Source organism: Falco naumanni, chromosome 9 (genome assembly GCF_017639655.2).
Source record: "Falco naumanni isolate bFalNau1 chromosome 9, bFalNau1.pat, whole genome shotgun sequence".
Lineage (NCBI taxonomy): Eukaryota > Metazoa > Chordata > Aves > Falconiformes > Falconidae > Falco > Falco naumanni.
In genome coordinates, this window is record NC_054062.1 from 14,201,930 (window position 1) to 14,222,863 (window position 20,934).

General features: G+C 47.6%; 2 protein-coding genes across 6 annotated transcripts in view; one reads left to right on the forward strand and one right to left on the reverse strand.

The window, feature by feature from the left end:
- HELLS (helicase, lymphoid specific) overlaps positions 1-6,014 on the forward strand; it is a 31,666-nt gene extending 25,652 nt beyond the window's left edge. For all 5 annotated transcript variants that reach the window (XM_040607601.1, XM_040607602.1, XM_040607604.1 and 2 more), the window contains 4 exons: positions 298-457; positions 3,416-3,512; positions 3,714-3,790; positions 5,479-6,014. In XM_040607601.1, coding sequence (XP_040463535.1) covers positions 298-457; positions 3,416-3,512; positions 3,714-3,790; positions 5,479-5,546 — 402 coding nt within the window. In that variant the 3' untranslated portion in view covers positions 5,547-6,014. The remainder of the gene's footprint in view (positions 1-297; positions 458-3,415; positions 3,513-3,713; positions 3,791-5,478) is intronic.
- A 2,452-nt stretch (positions 6,015-8,466) lies between these two features.
- The window catches only part of PDLIM1 (PDZ and LIM domain 1), a 42,390-nt gene continuing 29,922 nt past the window's right edge, over positions 8,467-20,934 (reverse strand). Inside the window, exons 4-7 of the mRNA XM_040607605.1 lie at positions 20,166-20,356; positions 13,667-13,821; positions 10,634-10,751; positions 8,467-9,015 (exon numbers count right to left, since the gene is read on the reverse strand). Of these exons, the coding sequence (XP_040463539.1) occupies positions 8,829-9,015; positions 10,634-10,751; positions 13,667-13,821; positions 20,166-20,356 (651 nt within the window). The 3' untranslated portion in view covers positions 8,467-8,828. The remainder of the gene's footprint in view (positions 9,016-10,633; positions 10,752-13,666; positions 13,822-20,165; positions 20,357-20,934) is intronic.

Below are 20,934 nucleotides of genomic sequence, written 5' to 3' on the forward strand. Positions count from 1 at the left end.
CAGCCAAAAAACCTCCACAAACCTGCAACTAACACCCTTGGGTAAATTTGTGATACAAAACATGTCCATCTGTTGCAAAGTGCAGCACTTAGAGCAGAAGTGGTCCTCCTGGTTGTGCTGCTACAGCAGAGCTTGTCATGGACAAGCAGGAGTAAAGAGATGCAGATTTCTCTTCATGGCTGCCCTGCTTATTGCTTCCATTCTAACTTCAAGAGCTCACTATTCAAAATGCTGCCTATGGTACAACTCATAAAAAAATGTTAATGGTATCGGTAACTTGTTTCTTTATCTGCTCAGAACCCTCAGTCGGATTTGCAGGCCCAAGACAGGTGTCACAGAATTGGCCAGACTAAGCCGGTGGTTGTTTATCGTCTTGTGACAGCAAATACTATTGACCAGAAGATTGTGGAGAGAGCTGCTGCCAAGAGGAAGCTGGAGAAGCTGATTATCCACAAAAGTTAGTATCTTTCTCTTCTGACTTGTAAGCATGTGTTGCTTCTTTAAATCTTGAGAGAAAACTCTTACTGCTCTGTTTGTGACTGCTCAGTATTTTTCCTTAAGAAAAGCTTCATCCTCCCAACAAGTGGCTACATAGTATTACTTTCCAAAACGCCTTCTTAGACACATTGTAGGTAACTTCCACAGCGAATTAAAGGAAAGCACTTCTACTATTTCTGGAATGTAGAAAGTAGTCATGTTATGACTACTGCTTTACTAGTAGGTAAGGAGGAAAGGGGAGTGATGAGAGACTGAGCCTACCTGGAAGAAATATAGGTAAAACCATTAAAGCTAAATTAAATGAACCGGAATATAAAAGGGAAAGCAGATAAACTGCAAGCAGTAAGGGTTTTTTTAAATTTAATTTATAACAATTCTTCATTTGGAGCAGTATGCCTACCTAATAACATCTAGAGCAGTGTTCCGTGATGTGAAGCTTAGGGATAGATTTTTCCAGTTGCACTGGCAAACTTGCCTTGAGTAGGGAGTCTTCCTATTAAAATCAGTAAAATGGGTAAAGACTATACAACTGGTTTCTGGGAGTTTCCTACTAAACTTGGTTGAGGCTGCAAATCCTAGAGCTGTAAAATCACTGTAAAAAATCTCAGCATCCTGTTTGCATCTGTCCTGCTGAAATGAAGAACAGTATGTTATAACCACAGTAGAGTAGTCCTGTTTAAAGTTAACCAAGTGCTGAATAGAACAATAGCCCTTGAATTTAGGTGCAGAACAATGGTGATTCTTCTTGTGTTCTTGATTATATAGCTGCTCATACTCAAAAGGCTGTAGAAAGTGAGTGAGGTCGAAGTGTCTCTTTAGAAGGTAATTTTTTCTTGTTTGGGCCCTGTTGGAATCCTGCTCTGCCTTTGTGCTTATTCTGTTTGTGATATTTGGACAGTAGCTCCCTATAGCATATTCCAAGTGTTAAGCTCACTTGACAAATACAATTTTTGTAACTTAGTGTGGGTGTCTGACAATAATTAGCCTTATATCAAACTTTAAAGGAGGTTAATAACTTCTTATAGTATATTAAGGAGGGGGGCAGCATTTTCATGTGGACATAAGGTGGGGAGAAAGGCCTAACCTGTAATAGACTGCGCAGTACACTGCTTGGCAAGCCTAAGCTGTGGTTTGCCTCTGGTTTTGGGTGATGTTTGTTAGATGTCTCCTTTATCCCAGCTTTAGCCTGTCTTTGTAATCTGTTTGCTGCTGCCTGGTGTGACTGCTGGGGCTGCTGTCTGACTCTTTGTAGGCATGTTAATGACAAGTTTAGGTAAGAAAAATTTGGTTTTTAATGATTTGGTTATGGTTCAACCTGAAGTTAAAACCAAAGTGGCAAGATGAGTGCACAAAACAGAATGGGCTCTAGTACTAGATGACTGCCATACACTCATGTAGCAGCAGGAACTGGGACTAGTTGTACTGGAAGAAAGCTAAGTGTCAAGCTGGGTCATGCCTTCAGTTTTGCAATAGTTGAAAGTCTATTTTGGTAGCTATTGGTGAGTCCTGTCTAAATCTTGCAGCTTAGGTAGGGGTGTCACCTCCGGGAACCTTTGGATTCACTGTAAATTTAAAGGTGATGTAATGGGTCCTGTTATTTTGAGTATCTAAAAAGTGTTAGAACTTTGAAGGAGTGAATGAGGAAGGGATAATACAAAGCTTACTTAAGTCAGACCTTTCAGTGGTGTATAACCATGTAGGGTGTGTACGGCACAAGTACCGGAGCTTAAGAACTGGAATTTGTGGCAAAACAGAATGCTTTTTTGGCCTCAGCATGAGGGGTTACTCTTTCCATCTTGTGCTTCTGTTTCATTGAAGAAAGTTGTCTAGGAAACAGTATGAGAACCCAGTGTGATTTTATATGAATTAGTAGATGTTAGACTAAGAAAGTAATGGATATAAACTTCTATTTAAAGTGTTAAGTGCTTGATAAGGTCTTCTGTTGGTTTTTTTTTTTTCCCTCTGTGTCTCTATTATGGCAACCCAAGACCTGTGCAGCACTAACTCAGTGCCATATATAGTGTTTGAAACTCTGAAAACTGAAAGGGGGAGATGGCATTAAATAATGCGTGACAGGACCTGGATCCTGTGTGCCACAGCCAGCCCTTGGAGCAAGATGGGAAAAGGTGTGGGGAGGACTTCTGAAACCAAGATATAGGAAAGAACAGCAGTGAGTGTGATGAAAGGGATTGATGAAGACTCATTAATAAAATGGGTACATGTGTTCATAAAAACAGGGGTAACTTGGTACAGAACAGTCAGCTTTACCTGTGTCCTTGAAATGTGCAAGACTGAGCTTGACTTCATCCATGATCTGCTTTAGTTAAGTAATAAACTTGTGAATTTTTTTTGAACACTTGGGCTGACATCCAAATTTGTGCATAGATAGGCACTGGCATAGTCTCTTCAAGAAACCAACCTGTGTCAGGTACTATTTTGTCACGTCTGTCCAGCCCATTAAACTGAGGGATGTTCTCTCTGCAAACCACATACATATATTTCATGTATTTCCTACCTTGTGGTTAATACTGCTTACTTTGTTTTAATCAGCTTACAATACAAAGGGAAGAAACTTCATCTACCATCTAACTTTAAATAAAGTGGTTTTGCTGTAAGTAGAACTAAAGGCTTTTCTGCTCTGTATGTGTGTGCATGTTGAATTGGTGTTTCAGTCAGTTCTTCTGCATACTACAGCTAGAAGGTGGAAGGCCTGCATGTTAACTCTTCATCTACCTCTGACTTTTTTCCCCATTTAAGTTAAATGTAAGGTGTGTTACCTGAGGGATAAAACCATGAAATACAGCGTTAAGTTTTCATGTGCAAGAGTAATTTGTTGGGATATGTGCATCCAGCATTGATTTAATTTACAAAATTTGTTCCTGTCTCTGTACTTTCTTAAAATTTCTCCTTTCTACAGATCAGTTTAAAGGTGGCAAATCTGGTCTAGCACAGTCAAAGAGCTGCCTGGACCCTCAGGAATTAATAGAATTACTGAAGTCCAGAGACTATGAGAGGTATGCATATTTCATGTTTTTTGGACCATGAGTTTGTAACTTGCAGCTGTCAATAGCTCTTTTGTCTTACAAAGTGGTACGTGGATCTTCATAGTGGAAAGAATGTCCTAGGGATTCTGCTATGTGGGAAAACTGACTTCTTTGCAATACTAACTGTAACATGCTTTTATCTGTATTGAGAGATTCTTTCTTTCTCAACAGGGAGATTAAAGGATCTAAAGAAAAAGTAATCAGTGATAAAGATCTACAGTTACTCTTGGATAGAAGTGATCTTATTGGTAAGTCAGTTTTCATCTGTGTTTTTTCTGTTGAACAGTAAATTCATATTTTCATAAATTCAGTAAGTCTTTATGTGGAGAAAGTTGCCACCATTTCACTTCCCAACAGCTGTGTGGTGCATCTGAAGAACGCCCCTTTGGCCCCTTTGCTGACACTTCCAATAGGATTTGCTGAAGAAAAATAAAAGAACTTAAAAATATTCCAGAAAACCACATTCACACATAGTGTGCCTTGAGCATACAGGGCATGAAGAGCATAGATTAGGAGGTGTTCTGCAAAGCAACTTTCCCTGTGAGTTGCTGTAATTGAACAAAATAGAGATTGTTCTATCAAAATAGAGAATATTTCAGCAAACTTGTTTAAAAACCTATTTTGATACTATCATCATTCAAAATACAGCCTAACATTCTGAGAGGAAAAAAAATGAGCTTTTCAGAGTTACTATGGTTTGTCAGTGGGTCAAATATTTTTTTAAAAATATTTTTTTTGGTTGTCTGCAAATTCTAGTGCTTGATCAGGCCAAGATATTATAAGAAAACCCAAACCCTTAACTCTTCTGAGAAAGGAAAAAATTCTTGTCCAGTTCATTTAAACAGTAGATTTAATACGCTTCTTTTCCTTCATCATCTTTAGGAGAGATAAGCCTCAAAGCATAGATATAGAAAAAAATGACTTATTACAGATGTTAGAAATAAAAATGATAGCTAGCCTTAAATAAGCGAGATGTGTATAGTTCAAGTAAAATAACTTTGTCTTAGGAGAACTGTTGCTATACTTCAAAATTTTTTCCCTAAATTATCTAAAGAAAATGTTCTATAAAACTGCTTATTTCCATGGCAGGGGAGTTGGTACTAGATGATTTTCACAGTCCCTTCCAGCCCAAAACTTTCTATGATTTCAGTTAACTGATTGCTAATACAGAAAATGATTCTTGATGCACTGATAATATGGTATATCGCTATCTTTACAAGTTCAGGCTATGAAGGAGTCTGCTTTCTTGATTCAAGTTGGAGAAGATGCCACTGTGTTATTAGTGTGCATCGTATTTATAATGGTTGCTTATTCTTTTTCTGGGGAATACTAAGCAAAATTAGTATATTAAAATTGTTTAAAAATGATTATACAGAGATACTAGTCGAGCATTATGTACTGAATATTTAACTGCAGCTAACACTTTAGAAATTGAAATGCCACCTCCCATCCCAGTAAGCCTTAATTATTAATTTTGATATAAAGACAGTACTTCTGCTTTAGTTTTATATTCACTGGAAGGGGAACGTAGTGATCGTGAATGCTAGGAAGACAAGATGTAGGTCTTTGAATTTTAGAAAAGAATATTGCTTAGCACAGCCCTAACTTTCTGTGTCTTTCCCAGTAACTTCACAAAATAGGTTTACTGCATTCTGTTTCCTTTTCAAGAAAATAAGACTAATTCAGGCAGATTCTAAAACTGCTTACCTCCATTCAGACTTAGCCAGACCTATTGGAATTTTTTTTCTTGAAGTGTACAACTGAAAATATTTTCAAGCACAAATTTTTAGCAGCAAATTGTTGAAGGAGCAAGGTGATCTAATCAACTTCCTTTCCAAATCTAAACAAAAATGCATGTGACTTTTTTATGTCTGCAATAATAAGGTTGCAGACACTTCAGCTGTAATTGTTGATCTTTGTTTTGTTTTAATCCTAGATCAAATGAAGACCTCCGAGAAAATGAAAAAAGAAAAAATGGGTGTCTTCAAGGTCCTAGAAGAATAGTCAGATCCCAATGCAGAATGCGTGTTTTAACGTGCAAATGCAGCCTGTAGTCTTACAGGACAAATGTATGGCTGAGTCACATCTCGCAAGTGTCACTTACACATGCTGACTTTCTTTAAGGCCTGTTCAAATCCCTTGTGTTCTTTCAGTGAACTTTAACACTTTCTGCAGTATAGTGCAGGTGATAGTTTCATGCAGCTTTGGTAGGCTCTCAAAGAATTAAGAAAATGAGCGTGTTTCACATTTACAGCTAGGTCTTGTGATCACTGGTAAAAACTGGCAAATTAGTGCTTAACAAAAAAAAAAATCTTCCCGTGGAAGTCCTAAAATACTGGGGTTTAATATTGTGTCAGTTATGGTTTTATTTGGAAGGGAAAGAACATGTGCCTTTGTTACAGCCAATTGTGTAGCTTCTGGTTTTAACTTCTGCAAATTATTTTGATTAAATAAATGTCTGGTTTGTGTTAAGACGTAGGGGTTTTAGTATAGCTTCTTAACTAAGCTTTGCTTACATTGCCTCTGTTAATTCACTTTTTCCCTATGCATTTAGCAATCTCACGCATCCTCAAAACACCCCCACCACCCTCCCCCCCCAAAAAAAAACCCAAACACCCAACACCCCCCACCCCCCCCCCTAAATTTTTCTGCTGGAGACATTACTTATGTATTGACTGGCTTAGCTGTGCAAGCTGAAAGGTGCCTTTTTGAGGCACATGGAGGGAGGTAAAGATACTGGAAGGGGAAGTGCAGAATGTCTTGGGATGTGTGTGGATGATCAGGGTGTACTTTCTGGGAAGGGGATGTTTTGAGCCTGCAGAGGAGCGCAAAAGACAGGTGAAGGATATTACTTGCATATGCAGCCTCTCAGAGCCAGCTGTAGTTTGCAGTCACTTCATGATCATTCTTACTCTCCTTGGAGAGTAATGTTAGCCTGATTGTGAGAAAGTTATTTAATATTAGTGATGCTTATCCTTACCTCTACAAAGGAACAAATCTATTAAGTTAACGATAGGCTGGCTCTGACCTTTGCCTGTTGAAAGCCCTGCCTTGTTTCTCATTGCTGGACAAAAGTTTAATTTTTCTGCTGGGTTACTTATTAGCCTGAGTATTACAAAGTCCAACACGTGCTGTCTCCACGTGTTGCTTGCATTTGCTGAGCTGCCATTTAGCAAATTAACATTTGCTGGTCTCCTTTGTGCACTGTTTTATGCTAGCAAACCCTACTACAACATTTAAGAGTAAATGATGTATCTAGAATGGTGCCTGAATGGCATAATTGTAGAAGTTTTAATAACTGACATAGGTCAGCCGATGAGGAAGCAGTTAAGTTCTGGATGGAAAGATGAGGTCTCCGCTTGCTTGTGTTTTGCTACTGTGTGTCTATTTGCAGGGTTTTTTTCTTTTCTGTTTTGGTGGGGGTTTTGTTGTTGGTTCTGGAGTATTTTTAATGTCTGGTGAGCAGCTCATACTTTTAGCTGGGGAGAAGGCTGCTGATGGTTTTTCAAGATGAGGACAAGGAAATGTACAGTAAACTCATCTTGCACGTTAAACTATTATTTAATGGTGTTTCAGCAGCACTTGAATACACTCTGCACGTACTATCATTAGGATATTTTTACTTATCTGCCTAACAAAGATGATATTTGAGCTGCCACACTGACAACAATCTGAGCTTATGGGGTTGCCATTAGCAAATGAAACTGGAATGGTGCTGCTGCTGTAGGGTGTGAGGAGGAGACAACGAGAGGTCTGTCTTGGTGCTGTTGGTTTGCTGGTTTTCTTAAAACTTTTCTATCTCTTGGCTTTATCTCCTGGGCGCCAGCTCTGCTGAGTCACTGCCAACAGTGGTGTATTTTAACTGTGTAAACAGTTTTTAAAAAGATAGTGCTTTATGCTCTCTGCTCCGGAGGGAGCTGAGCTACTTCTATCCCAGCCTGCCATGTGCTCCCGCAAGCCAGCGGGTAGCAGCAGCCCTAAACTGCTGTCTGCTGCATGGAGGGGTCCTAAACTGCTGTCTGCTGCATGGAGGGGTGGAAAGGGGAGATGCAGAGAGGCTGCGACCAGGAACCCAAGTGTTCTGTTTGAAAATGACAGTGCTTTGCACTGCGCGCTTAGGTGAGACAGTCCCTCCTTGGCATGATGCTTGCTTGCTTATAAACTGCCCGACATGCTTCAGATAGGAACCTTTTCTGTATTTATTACGTTGTTAACTTCTGGAGCAGGCAGCTCAGTGTCGTTGCAGGCGTGACCCAATTTAACCTATTTTGTTATTGTTGACAAACTCCAGATGCCAACTGCTAAACTCTAGAGGAATTTGGAAAGTCAGATTACAGCGAACACTGACTGCAGTTGCCAAAAAATTTTGTCCTGCATCGTAAAAAAGGAATACATTCCTTTCTCAGTGAGCTACAGCAGACAGTGTGATCGAAGTCCTCGCCCAGTAATGACCGTAAGTGGCCTCTGTTAGCCTCTTGCCACAGTAATAAATTGGTTCGATACTAATATCTGCATTAAAAAACCCTACCTCTCCAGAGCTACCCCACAAACCTTTTGTAGTTCCCGGCTCCTGCGTCAAGCCGTGCACAATCAGTGTTTTCCCAGCAGCATTGCCAGCTTTAGCTGTAGGGGCTTGGCCAGGGAGACACAGTGCACAGCCCTGGACAAAGGGGGCTTGTAGCAGGAGGCTGGGGTGGGGAAATGCTGGGCACGGGTCAGGGTCCTCTGTCCTGACCTCCCCGACACGAGAGCAGGCTGGTGAGGTTCTCTGGAGCGAGCCCCCCTTTTGCTGATGGATATTTGTATGGTGTGATAACGCTGAGGGACTTTGCATGCATTGGGACATGGCCCCCAGCCTGCCAAGAAGGTGGGCAGCAAGGGTCCTGTGCACCAGGCTGCTAGGAGAAAGCAGACACATCCCGCCTTGTGGATTCACCCCATTTATTGAATGCAAACATAAGGCAAATAACTGGGACACGGAAGATCTGTAATCTGACTTTGGCCTCTGATTTTCCTGTGCAATTGAGAGCACAAAGGAGGAGGAAAAAATAATTATGTGTATTTAAAAAAAAACAAACCCAAACAGCAAAAGAGGAGATGAAAAGAATGTTGAACAATTAGTGACATCTCCTGTGAACAGATGGCGGATTAATGGCAAGGGAATTCAAAGCCATGCCTAGAATTCCTTAATACAAACAAGATTCAGCGGAGGGGGCAGGAAGGATGCTTTCCAAGGAAAAGCAGCAATGGATAAACCATCGAGACTGGCTTTGTGAGCAGCGCGGTTTACTTGGGGAAGACGGTGATCACCTCGTAGCCCTCCGGGGGAACCACCCGCTCCCGCGCATGCTTCTCGCAGTAGATTTGGTCTTCCACGAAGAAGTGTCCTTTCTGCTTGAGGTTGGTGCCACAGTCGCTGCAGATGTAGCACTCGGGGTGACGCTGCTTGTCCCGGATCTTCACAAACACACCGCTGGGGAAGGAAGCAGCACCCCTCAGCGCCAGGTACCCACCACTGCCCCCCTCCTCCCCAGCCACCTCCCACCTAGCCCAGACCCGCACCAGCGCTGAAGGCGGGCAATTTTCTCCTGCTCCTGACAAGTCAAAGTACTACCTCTGCGCAGGCAGGTGGTCACAGCACCGCTCAAACCTGATGTGTGCTGGCACAGGAGCCTGCCTCTGGGAAGTGTCTCCTCGCCTGGCCTGCCTGCGTTCCCAGGGACAGCCCTGTCACCTGCAGGGGCAAGACCCACTGCTGAAGGCTGGAGACAGCAACAGCTTTTGAATGCCCAGAATGAAATGGCAGGGAGCTGGACCACCTTGGGGAGCAAAATCTAAATTGCAGAAGAAATGCAGAAATGCTTGCCAGGCACCAAGGGAGGGGGATGAAGGCTGCACAGCTAGCCACTACCCTTTTGCTAGTCACTGGCATGCCAGGTACACGTGGGAGAAGCACAGAGCCCAGCTCCCGATTCTGAGCTCAGATGCTGCTGCTAAGGCGCTGCAATGAACAGATCCAGCCAAATGCTTTTCTTACTGGAAAACTTTGCAGCCTAACGCAGCTGGTGGTGAGAAAAACTACATAGCAACTCGTTAACTACCACCAGCAGCAACAACAATTTGCCAGGAGTAGCATTTTGTTCCAGCAGCCATCTATGTTTTCCATGATTCATTAGTTTTGAGTGCTATTCATAGCTTTGTGCTTTTTCTCCCCATCTACCTGGCTGGTAGAGTAATTGTAGGTTTGTCTCTGAATCATATTTGAAGGTATGGATTGCCTCTGTAATGACTCTGCTGGTCCTTGGTGCTCCAGCCACGCCAGGACCATGCAGTCACGGTGTAGTGGGGCTCAGCAACAATCTGGCAGCTTGGGGTGGGCAGCCCGGGAGAAATCCACATTCTGCCATGATGCTGCAGGTGGGCTACCAGCACCTGGCTGCTGGAGTCAGCTGTTAAGCTAGACGGGGGTTGTAGGGAAGAATTTCTGGTTGAGAAACTGAATGGTGAATCAGAGATGCAGGTTGGGTCCCTCATGCTGTCACACTGAATGGTACAGCAGGTCTGTATTCTGTATGGAACCTGTGCCCCTGCTGCGCTGGAGGATGGAGGTACCTACATAAAGACAAGGAAAATGATGTCTGCGTAGACAGGGGAGGTGTGCAGTCCTACAGCCAAGCAGGGAGTGGACCACAGCTCTCCCGGTACAACTGGCCCGACCACCGAGGCGAGGGGCCACTCCACGGCTGAGATATGGAAAGCATGAAATAGCCCGTAATGGAAAGGGCATTTTGCTTCTGGGTGCTGTCAACAGATTCCAGGTAGGAAGCAGAACTCTGCAGCACCAGCTGCCTCATGGTTTGTCCCCCAGGGACTTGCTTGGGTTGGCACTAGTCTGGGGGGAATCGAACTCCTCCCTCCCCACAGGGAGCCGCAAAGTTGGTGCTATCGGTCAGAGCTGCTGGGGATAAATGCGCCCTGAGCTAGCTGTGCGATGCCGGGTGGGGGCAGGTGAGGTGCCCAGGGGGGGCAGCCCCTCAGCCCCCCCAGGCATGGGGTGCTCGCCCTGCAGCCCCTGGGATAGGCATACTTACACGATACCAGAGCCGCACTTCTCACACATGGGCAGCTTCTGGGCGCTGCCGATGGATGAGGCCACCTTCGTGGTGGGGGCTTTGACGCTCCGAAAGCCCGATGGCTTGGTAGGGTCTCCTGGGGGTGGAAGGAGAGTGCTTCAGAGCATGTGAAAGGCACAGTTCGAGGCTATTGCTCCCAAGCAGATGCTCTCTGCTAGGGAGGGTGATGCTCTTTAACCCGAGCTCTGAGGCAGGGATTTGTGCACAGAAAGCAGGCAGAGACTTAAGGGGGTGTGGGGAAGAGGGAGAGACAGGACACAATCTTAACCTAGAAATTTGAGGGCCTGAGATTGTGGGCAGTCATTTGAGAGACCCTTCTTGTCTTAAAAGCTCATCAGACCTCAGCTGATGCATCTCATATGCACGAAGCAAAGCCTCAGCCTTGGCAGCCCCAGCGTCTGCCTGCCGCATCCTGATCACACAGCAGGGGCAAGCAACTGCCAGGTCCGAGCTCAGAAAGAGGAGGTGGGTGTCCTGGCAGCCTAGAGGGGCTGGCTCCCCCCAAGACTCCTGGAAGATCTGGTTAATAAACCCCTCGCTCTGGTAGGACACAGGCTGACCCTGTGCCCTCCTGCTGCTGTGCATTGTGCTCCAGCTATCTCCCTCGTTCAGCCCCTCTGGAGCAGGGATGTCCTGCAGGTCCTTCGCTGCTACCCTGGCTGCCTACAACGGCAGCAGATCCTAGATGCAGGACACTGGCAAGCCTTTGTCTGCAGTGAAAAAGGAGCCTCTTCCTACAAAACACCACCATTGATGTGACTGGTCTTAGGGATATGACTTTTGCAAGAGATTCAACACGAGGCAGCAAGGGAAGGAGGGCTGCAGCGACACCCATGATGTTTCACCAGAAACAGAGCAGGGGGTCAATGGGCACCTCAGGCTGGGAGACACTGATAAAACCTTTCTAACTAGTGTCAAACCAAGAGCACACTGCAGAGGTTGCTCCTGGTGTAAGGGGAGGAAAAACTCTCCCAAGGCACATGCTGGTGAGCAGCACAGTCAGGGACACCTCATGGCCCAGGGCAGCGTCACTGCTGAAGGACAAGGTGGGGACTGCCCACCGCACCTACCTGTCACCCCTGCTCACCCGTGGGGCAGGTGATGCTGCACAGGGCAGCCTTCAGCTCAGCGGGGTGCACCCAGCTCTGCAGAGATGCTGGTCCCATGGTGCAGATTCCCTCCTGGGGACTGCAGCCCATTCACCCTCCAAACCCGGCGGGCAGCGCTGGCCCCCAGCAGAGCTGCAGCAAGTCACCCTTGCTGGGATGGAACAAGCTGCAACCATAGTTGCAGGTTCTTCCCTATCGCCTCTGCTCGCTCCTCTGCCTTTGCTCGTACTAGTGCCATCGACAACACATTTTTAAATCTCTCTAAAGGAACCAGCTTAACCAAATACCCACAGGAACCATAACTTGTTCTGCCCTGTGAAACACTCTCCACTTATGAGCGCGAGGTCAGGTCTAAACACCGACTGGCCATGGTGCTTACACACACATCTCTGGGGCCAGGCTCTCAGCTGGTGTAAACCAGTGCAGCCAATGATACAGACAGTGATGCTCCCAGGGACTTGTCCCAGCTGGGCAGCTGCTGCTCACCAGCCATCACCTGAAGATAGGCTGGAAGAAGGAGCCAACATGCCATTTATTGCTGTGGACATGATCTGACTCGGCAGCTGTGGTGTTTGAGTCTGGCCGAGCAGCACAGCAGGCAGGGACACCATCTCCTTGGGGACAGACATTCCTTTGGGACCACGTAACCTCCAGCCCTGCTCCACATGGGTGATTATCAGCTCACGGTGGAGCAACGCCAAAACCTAACCCAGCCTGTGAGGGGGCAGGAAAGCCTTGTGCCAGAGAATCCCAATAATGCTGCAAATCTTCAAAGAAAGATCAAACAGAGAGGCTTTTGCTCCTTATCTTCTTCAGCACTACTAAGCATGGGGGAGGACTTCAGCTGCATGAGAAGTCTGGGCTATTCCAGTCCCATCCATGCAGGAGCTGAACCCTGAGGGCAAGTTGCAAACACCTGATATTTAAAAGATGCTTTCAGTTAGGTATTTCAACAGCTTATTAAGACTCCCAAGATGCTGTTTGCTTTCTTCCTATTGTTTCCTTATTTCATTTCCTTCATTTTGCTGTTTCCTTACAGACCTACCACACTTGGCTGATCTGCTTCCCTTTGTGGCGAGGATCTCAGCACCAGGCTTTTCTTGGATGGAACTAAACATACCACTGCCAAGCTAATAACGACAAAGTCTCAACTGATCTAAGGAAAAAAGAAGTCGTTCTTGGAATTCTTCCCCTATTTATTTGTTTATTTTATTTTATTTAAGGGGAGAAGAGAGTACGATTTGGCCCCCACCTACATTAATTAGCTTTTTTATCTTGAAGTCTATAGCCCTGAATTGCACAAGCCCAGATGTCAGATCAAGAATGCCAAGCAGAGCTAAGTTTCAGAGGTTAAAAAGCTCTGAACTGCTTGCTGTAACGCAGCTTCCATATTTTCACATTCAGCTTCAGAAGTGTATCCTTTTTCTCTTGTAAAGGGATGGGGATCAGGAGCTTTAGGACTCACTCACTGAAGAGCCCTGCCTTGACCCTTTCCAAGTCTTGGATCTAAGATGGTCTTTAATCAGTGAATATCATCTTAAAGGAGCAAAACTTTAGAAAATATAGAAGAGTTTCTGCAACTTTTAAAATTCCTTCCTGATAACTAAAAGGTGTAGGGCTTTATTTCTTGAGTCACTCAATGGGCAAGAAATGACACGGGCCCATAGGCACTAAAACTAATCACAGAGAGAATATTTAGGAGTTAAGTTAGTGAAAGGGTCTGTAGGTTCCTGTAGAAACCACCTACACATGCTACTCTGAATAATCAACAGCTAAGGAAGGAAAATACAAGTTTTAGATGTTACTCCTAAACACTGCATACAGCCCAAGGAATGGCAAAAGGGAACAGCGTGCTCAGACCAGGTGTGCGGTTAGTGCTCACCTTTCTCTTCTGACTCCAAAATCTCTTGCAACACGAGGAACGAAGCAGACTGTCTGGGCGGCTCATTTGACTCTTGGTTCTCCTGGAGCATCTTGTAAACCTCAGATTCTCTGTCTATGACAATGCCACCTGGGGGCTGGTTATGCTGATCCAAACTGAGGAAGGAACAGAGGACATGTTTGTTAAGCAGCTGGAAATGAAAGCCAGTCCCTCTAGCAGCATTTTCACAAGGCATGATATGGCTGAAGAACGGACGTGCAGAACAAATGCCCAGCAGGACGCCACAGAAAATGGAGGTGCTGGATGTGCTCATACAAGACAGCTGCAGCCCCAGTGGCATCAGCAGGTCCCCACTGGCTGCCCCCGGCCAGCCCCCGAGGGCTCTCCCTACTTCACAGTTACGATGTGCTCCAGAAGCTGAAACTTTCTGCCCGGGAAATCACTGTTCTGTTAATAGGAAAATAAAGAACTCGTGCTGGGATGGGAATCCCAGGTGGTAGCTGTGTCATTGGGCATGTTCCTTGCATGCACAAACGACCTTAGACTGCTGCCTTACACCACTGTGAATCTCAAATTAAGTTTATTCCATTAAAGAGAAACCTTTGCAAGTACACTGTGAAGTGGCCCAAAGTAACAGCTGTAGAATCTAATGAAAAGATCCTCCGATTGGCAATAATTTAATTTGGTTTTCAAGTGAGTGTTATTATTTCCATTTTACAGGTGGGTGCCCTGAGCCACAGCCCATTTACAGCATTTAACAAAGGCTGATGAGCCGGTCAAGGGCAGAGGAGACTTGTGCCTGCTGAGACTAAGCCCTCCTTTCAGCTCCTCCCGAGGCATTGCTGCTGCTGCCACTCGTGTCACGAGGGACCTGACCCTCAGCCTCAAGCCCGAGGTGCTTCAGGAACAGCTTTTCACAGTGTGGGGTCTGCAAGGGTGGTCGTTGTGCCACTGGAAGGGTCTTTAAGGGGAGGGGGGGGGGGGGCGGGGGGAAGCTGGAGACAGTACCTAGGATGTTCTCCACATCCAGTGGGTACAGGGTAAACTGCAAACTTAGAACTGCAGGAGATTATTCGGAATATCCCTTGGGAAAAGCTTTCCAATAGACAAGAGACACTGAAATGTCAGAGGGGATTGCTGTGGCTGGGTAAGCAGCCCCCGTACTACAGGATTTTAAAAGAACCTGGACAAACATCCACTGGGAATGATTTAAATCAATGGTTTAAACTGACCGGCTGCTGGGCTAGGGATGGACTAAAGGACACAGGAAGATCCTGCCTGCCCTGTGTTCTGCAGCCAGAGTAAAATGTCCCTGGAAAAGGGGGACACCTAACAAGTCTCCTCTGATGGCTAAATTCCATAATGCAGCCTTACAAATGTAAATGGTATATTAGGTCTCACTGGCCCTGCACCCTGTGATTGCCTGCAAAGTACATAAACATCCTGAAGTTCAGACTAAATTGCAGAGGGAAATCATCCTCCTGAGGAGGCAATTGCATACTTTCCATGCCAATGTACAATTGAGTCATCTGCGAGTTACTCTACATAGCAAACTCTTCAAGCACCAGGGGCAAAATCATCACACATTATAAAGTACTATTTCCATAAAAAGAATTTCACAAGATGTTTCCATCTTTAGTAATTTGCCGTGGAGTGGGAAGCACATCAGGCTTGCAGGCAGCTGAACCCTTGAAGCCTGAATCACATTTACTGAAGCCTCTCACCAAAAATAAAATAATGACTGCCTTCTCTTACACAGAAAATGTCCTAGGTTGTCCCAAATGAATCCATGCTCCACGTTACATTCATCTTATGTAAAGCCATACACTCCCACCACTCTATCCACCCATAAAAACATCAGGCAAGAAGCCTTCTGTTGCAGCTGGCACACTAGGAACGTTTTACCAACATGCATTCAAACAACAAAGGCTCAATCACCTTAAACGAGCAGTAGAGCCAAACCACAGCAAGCCGCCGTGTTCCAACCATGCGTTGTGGCAGCGTGCAGAACACACAGATCAGCTTTCCCAGGCGCGCACCCCATAATTGCACACAGAAGACTTCCAAAAGACTATTAAAAAAACCCCCCAAATCCTAGAAATTGTACCAGCAGAGTGAAATACCTCAACTTGTTGTGGCACAAGGCTATGCTGCTTAATAATAATAACAACAATAACCAGCACCAGAAAGCACATGCATCTTTTGAATGGGCAAGGCCACAGGCACAGGACTTGTGCCTGCAGGATGAGTGCCTGTACCTCAGCTGGCTTCAGGTATCCCCCTTACACCAGTACAATGCAGCGTCACCAGCAGCCGGTGTCCTGTCCCACGTGCAGGAGGCCCCTTATGCAAGAACTGTGCAGGGGACAACTCCGACCACGCTACCAGATTTCAGACTCGCACACACCCCGGACCTCACTGCTGCTACCGTGGGCAACTGGCACCACTGACTGAGTAATGCTGGGTGGCTCTGAAAGTTGGCGAGAAGATGGTAATAAAAAACATCAAGACACAGCCTGGTACAGCACCTTCAGGAAAACATGGCTTATTCTTCACTAATGTCATTTTACTATTTTATGCTAGCACTTTTTGTAAAGTTCACAAGGATCTCAAAGCTACTGGAGATCCTGGGCTACTGGAAGGTCCAGGACTTGGAGCACTTGCTTTTGCAAGGGAGCAGCCGCTAATGCCTGGGGCCCCTTTGTGAGTGCTACCAGGTGCCCAGAGCAGCACGGGCAGCCAGCAGTGTGCCCACCACTCCTGGTGTGCCCGCTCTCCACTACAAGCCGGAGCAGCAATTTACGGCAAGTAACTGGGCTGAGTAACAAGGCAGGAGTAAATCCACAGCCTCCCATTCTCTCTTGGCTGCTGGCACGTGGCAGAGCTTGGCTGTCTGGGTCTGTGGGCGAGGACACCGAGGTTTCTGCTTTGAAGCACATGGTGCTTGGCCCGGGAGGGGGCTGTGAGCAGCTGAGGAGGTATGAGATCTGGCTGTGCGCTTTTGCTCCCTGGACAATGACACACAGCTGCAAGCTGCCTGGCCACATAGCAAGGTAACTACTGGAGGTTCACATTTGAAACAACTCAGCCTTGATCAGAGCTATCCTGCAAGACGCCCAAACTTGCCTTCTGCTTCATCTATCTCCATACTGAAGTCCTCCCTGTAAAACCCCACAGGATGTCACTTGGAGGCACAGACCAGCTGGTTCCCAACTGCCACTAAGAAAACACCAAAGAGCATCCAGACCTTGTGATGCTGAGGCTCTCCCCATGTCCTGCAACCCGCACGGCATCCTGAGCATCCTCCACTCCAATGGACAAAGGGGCAGCCCCAAAGGCAACAACCTGTGCAGACAAGCAAGCAGGGGTGGAAACACAGCTGGGTCCTCCACATGCCTGGTGCCTGTCCAGGCTGCTCCAAACTCATGAGTGTTACCAGCCAAAGGTGGTGGTCCAAGATGGTCCCCATGGGGAGCTGCCTCAGCCTGAAATGACACACACCCACGGCCCAGCCCACAGCCAGCAAAACAGAAGCACGGTGACACGTGTGGCAGCACCTTCCCATCGCAAACAACAACAGTGGGCTCAGTGCAGGGGAAACACCAGCGTTTGGGATAAAGCATTCTCCTGCTCCTCGCCAAGCCACCTGCTGGAGGTGGCTCCTCCAGGAAAGTGGGTGTGCAGCAGCAGTGGCTGCACCCCCAGGCTGAAACCACTTCTGGTGCTTCCCGCAGCGCTGGGCACGGACACAGTGCAGAGACAGCTTCTGTGACGAGTCATGCACTAACATCAGAGAGGTGAAATGTAAATGCTGTTTTCTTGTGACCGGCCAATGCCATGAGCCACAGACAGGGACAAGGCACCCGTGGACACAGAGATGCGGATGAATGGATGTGCCAAGCCAGCCATGGAGGCAGCGGGCAGGTTACCTGGGGAAGTCGGGGCTAATGGAAGAGATCTGCCCCTGCAGCGAATCCATGATGTTGCTCTGTGAATAGAGCTGCAGGGGAGAATTGAACTGCATGTGCAGCACTTTGAGTCCCGGCACCTCCACTTCCACGGGGCTGTTGGGGCAGACCCGGGCCACGTGCTTCAGCTGCTGGGGCCCTGCTCGAAGCTGGCTGGGGATGGAGGAGGTGCTGTGCCTCCGCCGCGGCACCTCGGGGGGCTGGGCCTGCACGGGGCTACAGACGGAGGCGAGGGGAGCCTGCATTGCACCCACCGATGCTGGGCAGCTGCAGGCCCACACAGGCGGTTTTTTGAGTTGTGTTTTGGTTGTGTTTTGTGTTGGTGGCATCAAGCAAAAAATGCAGAGGAGAAAGAAAGAAGGAAGAAATTAATGAAGAATTAAGAATTAATAATGATCATTAATAAGAACTAATGAATGACCAGCTGCTCCAAGCAACACAAGCAGTTGCAGAATACTGCCCGAGGGACACACCATGGCTTTGCATTAAAGGCTTCTGGCTAACGCTGTGGCTCTGCTCTCGCACTCCCGGTGTGCTGACACAAAAACTAAAACGCCCTCGCTCCACTGATGAGCAAATGCAGGGGCTGTAAAAGCAACGAAGACGTGGCAGCAGAGGTTTCACTATGAACTGGCTTCCTGGTCCCACTGGCCAGCCAAAAATGCCACCTTCACTGCTGACCTTCCCAAAGCCAGCCTGGGCACCCTGCTGAGGGGCAATCACCCCCATCCCAAAAGAGATGTGCTCAGCAGCAGGGCTTCTCCCTGTCTTCCCCACTTGCTTTGCGACACCGAATCCAGTGGAGACGGTTGCTGTTGTTTCCGCCTGTACCACAGCCCTGCAGCTCCGGCACGCACCCTCTGAGCATGGAGCCTGGATCAGGTCCCCGTGCCGCGTCACCCCTGGCTGCTGGCTTGGGGCAGGCTGCGTGGCTGCTGGGTGCGGGATGGGGACACAGATAAATGCCAGGTCAACCCGGAGCAAGGGCAGCCGTGGACAAATAACTCAGCAAAACACACAGGTGGGAATTTAAAAACAGCTGGAGGGCTGCGTGAAGGGAGAACCTACACGTCCTGTGTTTGTGCATAGGGAGACCGCAGTGGGGTTTCAATGGCAGGGCGAGGCCCCTGGCTGCCACTGACCAGCAGCAATTAAGTTACTATTGATAACTCTGGAAAAAGCATATTGGCAAAGGTCTCACGCACAGTGCCCCCAGCATTCCTTTGCAACTTGCTGTGTTTCAGCAAGGGAAAGATGGAAGAGCTGCCATGTACCTGCCCCGCAGCAGGTACCTTCCTGCAAGGAGCAGCACAGCGAGCCACAGCACTAGAAGAAGCCCACCTCTTTACTGATCCCTGCAAGAAAAAGGGATCAGCCACAAGTTCCCAGCCAAATACACCTGGGTTCCAGGAGAGCTCCCAGCTGGCGGGCACTCCAGCCTAGACCAGAGGTGGGATGTCACTGCCAAGTGGTCCCATCACGGGAACACGGTCAGGTTTCCCTCCTCCTCACTCTGCCTTTGCTCAGCCCCTGAATGAGGCTGCTGAGATCTACCAGAAGCAAGTGAGCAACAGACAGATCACCTCACCCACCGGCTGCAGCACCCGGCGCTGCCAAGGAGGCCCCACACTGCCGTCGGTCTGGGTCGAGCTTCAGGTTCCTGCTAAACTAAACTGCAACCTCAGGCTTTTGTGCCCTGCAAAGCAGAGGCTGGAGTTACTCCTGCCTCCCCATTCACAAGTCTGGACTTTAGCCAAATATCACCTAAAGCATTGGCCTCGCAGCTTTTGCTGTAAAAGTGGGTGAAAAGCCTTCCAGGCAGTTTGGTACTGCTATAGAGACTTAGGGCAAACAAGTAACTTGACCAACACAGCCAGAAAGCTCTCAGACAGCTCCTGGATTATTGCTTCCAATGGAAAAAGGAGGAGCTTTGGAGTTCTGGGGTTAACTTTCTGGTGAAGCTCAGACGTGACCATAAACGTCAATAGGCTCTTCTAACGTTGGGACCCTTTCTGATCCCACCATAGATAAACCCGCTCGCACATGTACGAATGTTCCAGCTATTTTTCAAAACGCCTGTGAAAGGCGAGGTTCAACAATAAAAAAATGGAAAGATGCAACCTTCGGCAGAGCCCAGCTATGCGCCCCCGGCCAGGCGAGGACGGGCACCCCGGCCGCCCAGCGCCACCGCCCAGCACCGCACGCAGCCAGCACCGCATGCCAGCTTTCCAAGGGGCTCGCCACAAGCTGTCAGCACCTGTTCAGGGCAGCGGGCCGGCACGTCACGCTGAACGCACAGGGAAACTGCGCCGGTCTCTGCTAAACAAAGAAACACAACAGCATTAATTTCATTTCTGCACCTCATGAAATGTTCCCTGCTGCGCCGAGCCCTGCCCCTGGGAACCACATCCACACTCGTGCCTCTGCTCCTGCCCTTGTGCTGAAAGAGAGCTGGGATAACAGCGGGGTACCCTTGCCATGGCCTCGGGTCTCCTGCAGCCTTCCCCAGGGCAGGCGAGGAAGATACTTACGGCTTGCTGGGCTCTGCAGCCCCGGGCGATGCCTTTGACTCCACTGCGCTGTTGAAGGTCTGGATGTTCTCCGAGGAGTAGAGCCCTGCCGGGCTGTTGTACTGAGCAGTGATCACTCGGGGAGCAGAAGCCGTGGCAGCGGTGAAGGGCACCGCGCTCCGGTTGTGTGCGCTTCCTATGTGCCTTATTTCCTGCATGCAAAGGAGCAGAGGCAACAGTCAGAGGTGCTCAGGTGTGCAGGCGGTGCGAGGGCAGCCGGCAGCAAGCAGCCACTGCAGCTGTGGCAGCTGAGGAGCACACAACAGTGACTGGACAAAGCAGGTGAGCATCTTCCACACATCACCGAGGCCCCCAGCTCCACCCTGGAGGGCCTCCGGGTGACCTTCAGGACATTTCAGCGTTGACTGCTGGGAATATAAGAGCTCAGAAACACTGCCAGAGCTATGTGCCACACACCTGGGCAAGCCTACGGTAAGCCGCAGGACCTACCTTCTCGTGCAAGACTACAGATTCTAAGCATTCCTTGCAATTTCTCAGAGCAGGGCTGTTTTGTTTTCTATGGAGAAGTGAAGATGAGGAGCAGAGAGAGGAGCACTCTTCAGCGACATCTGAAAGTTTGGCTTTCCTTAAATACAGGCAACCCAAAAAGAAGGGACCTGTCATTGCTACAAGTGCTCTGGAGAATGTCTCCTTCAGCTCAGACTGGGGTTCACAGCTGGCTTTGAGGAACAACTTTGGACTTTCCAGAAAAGAAAGTCCCACAATAATG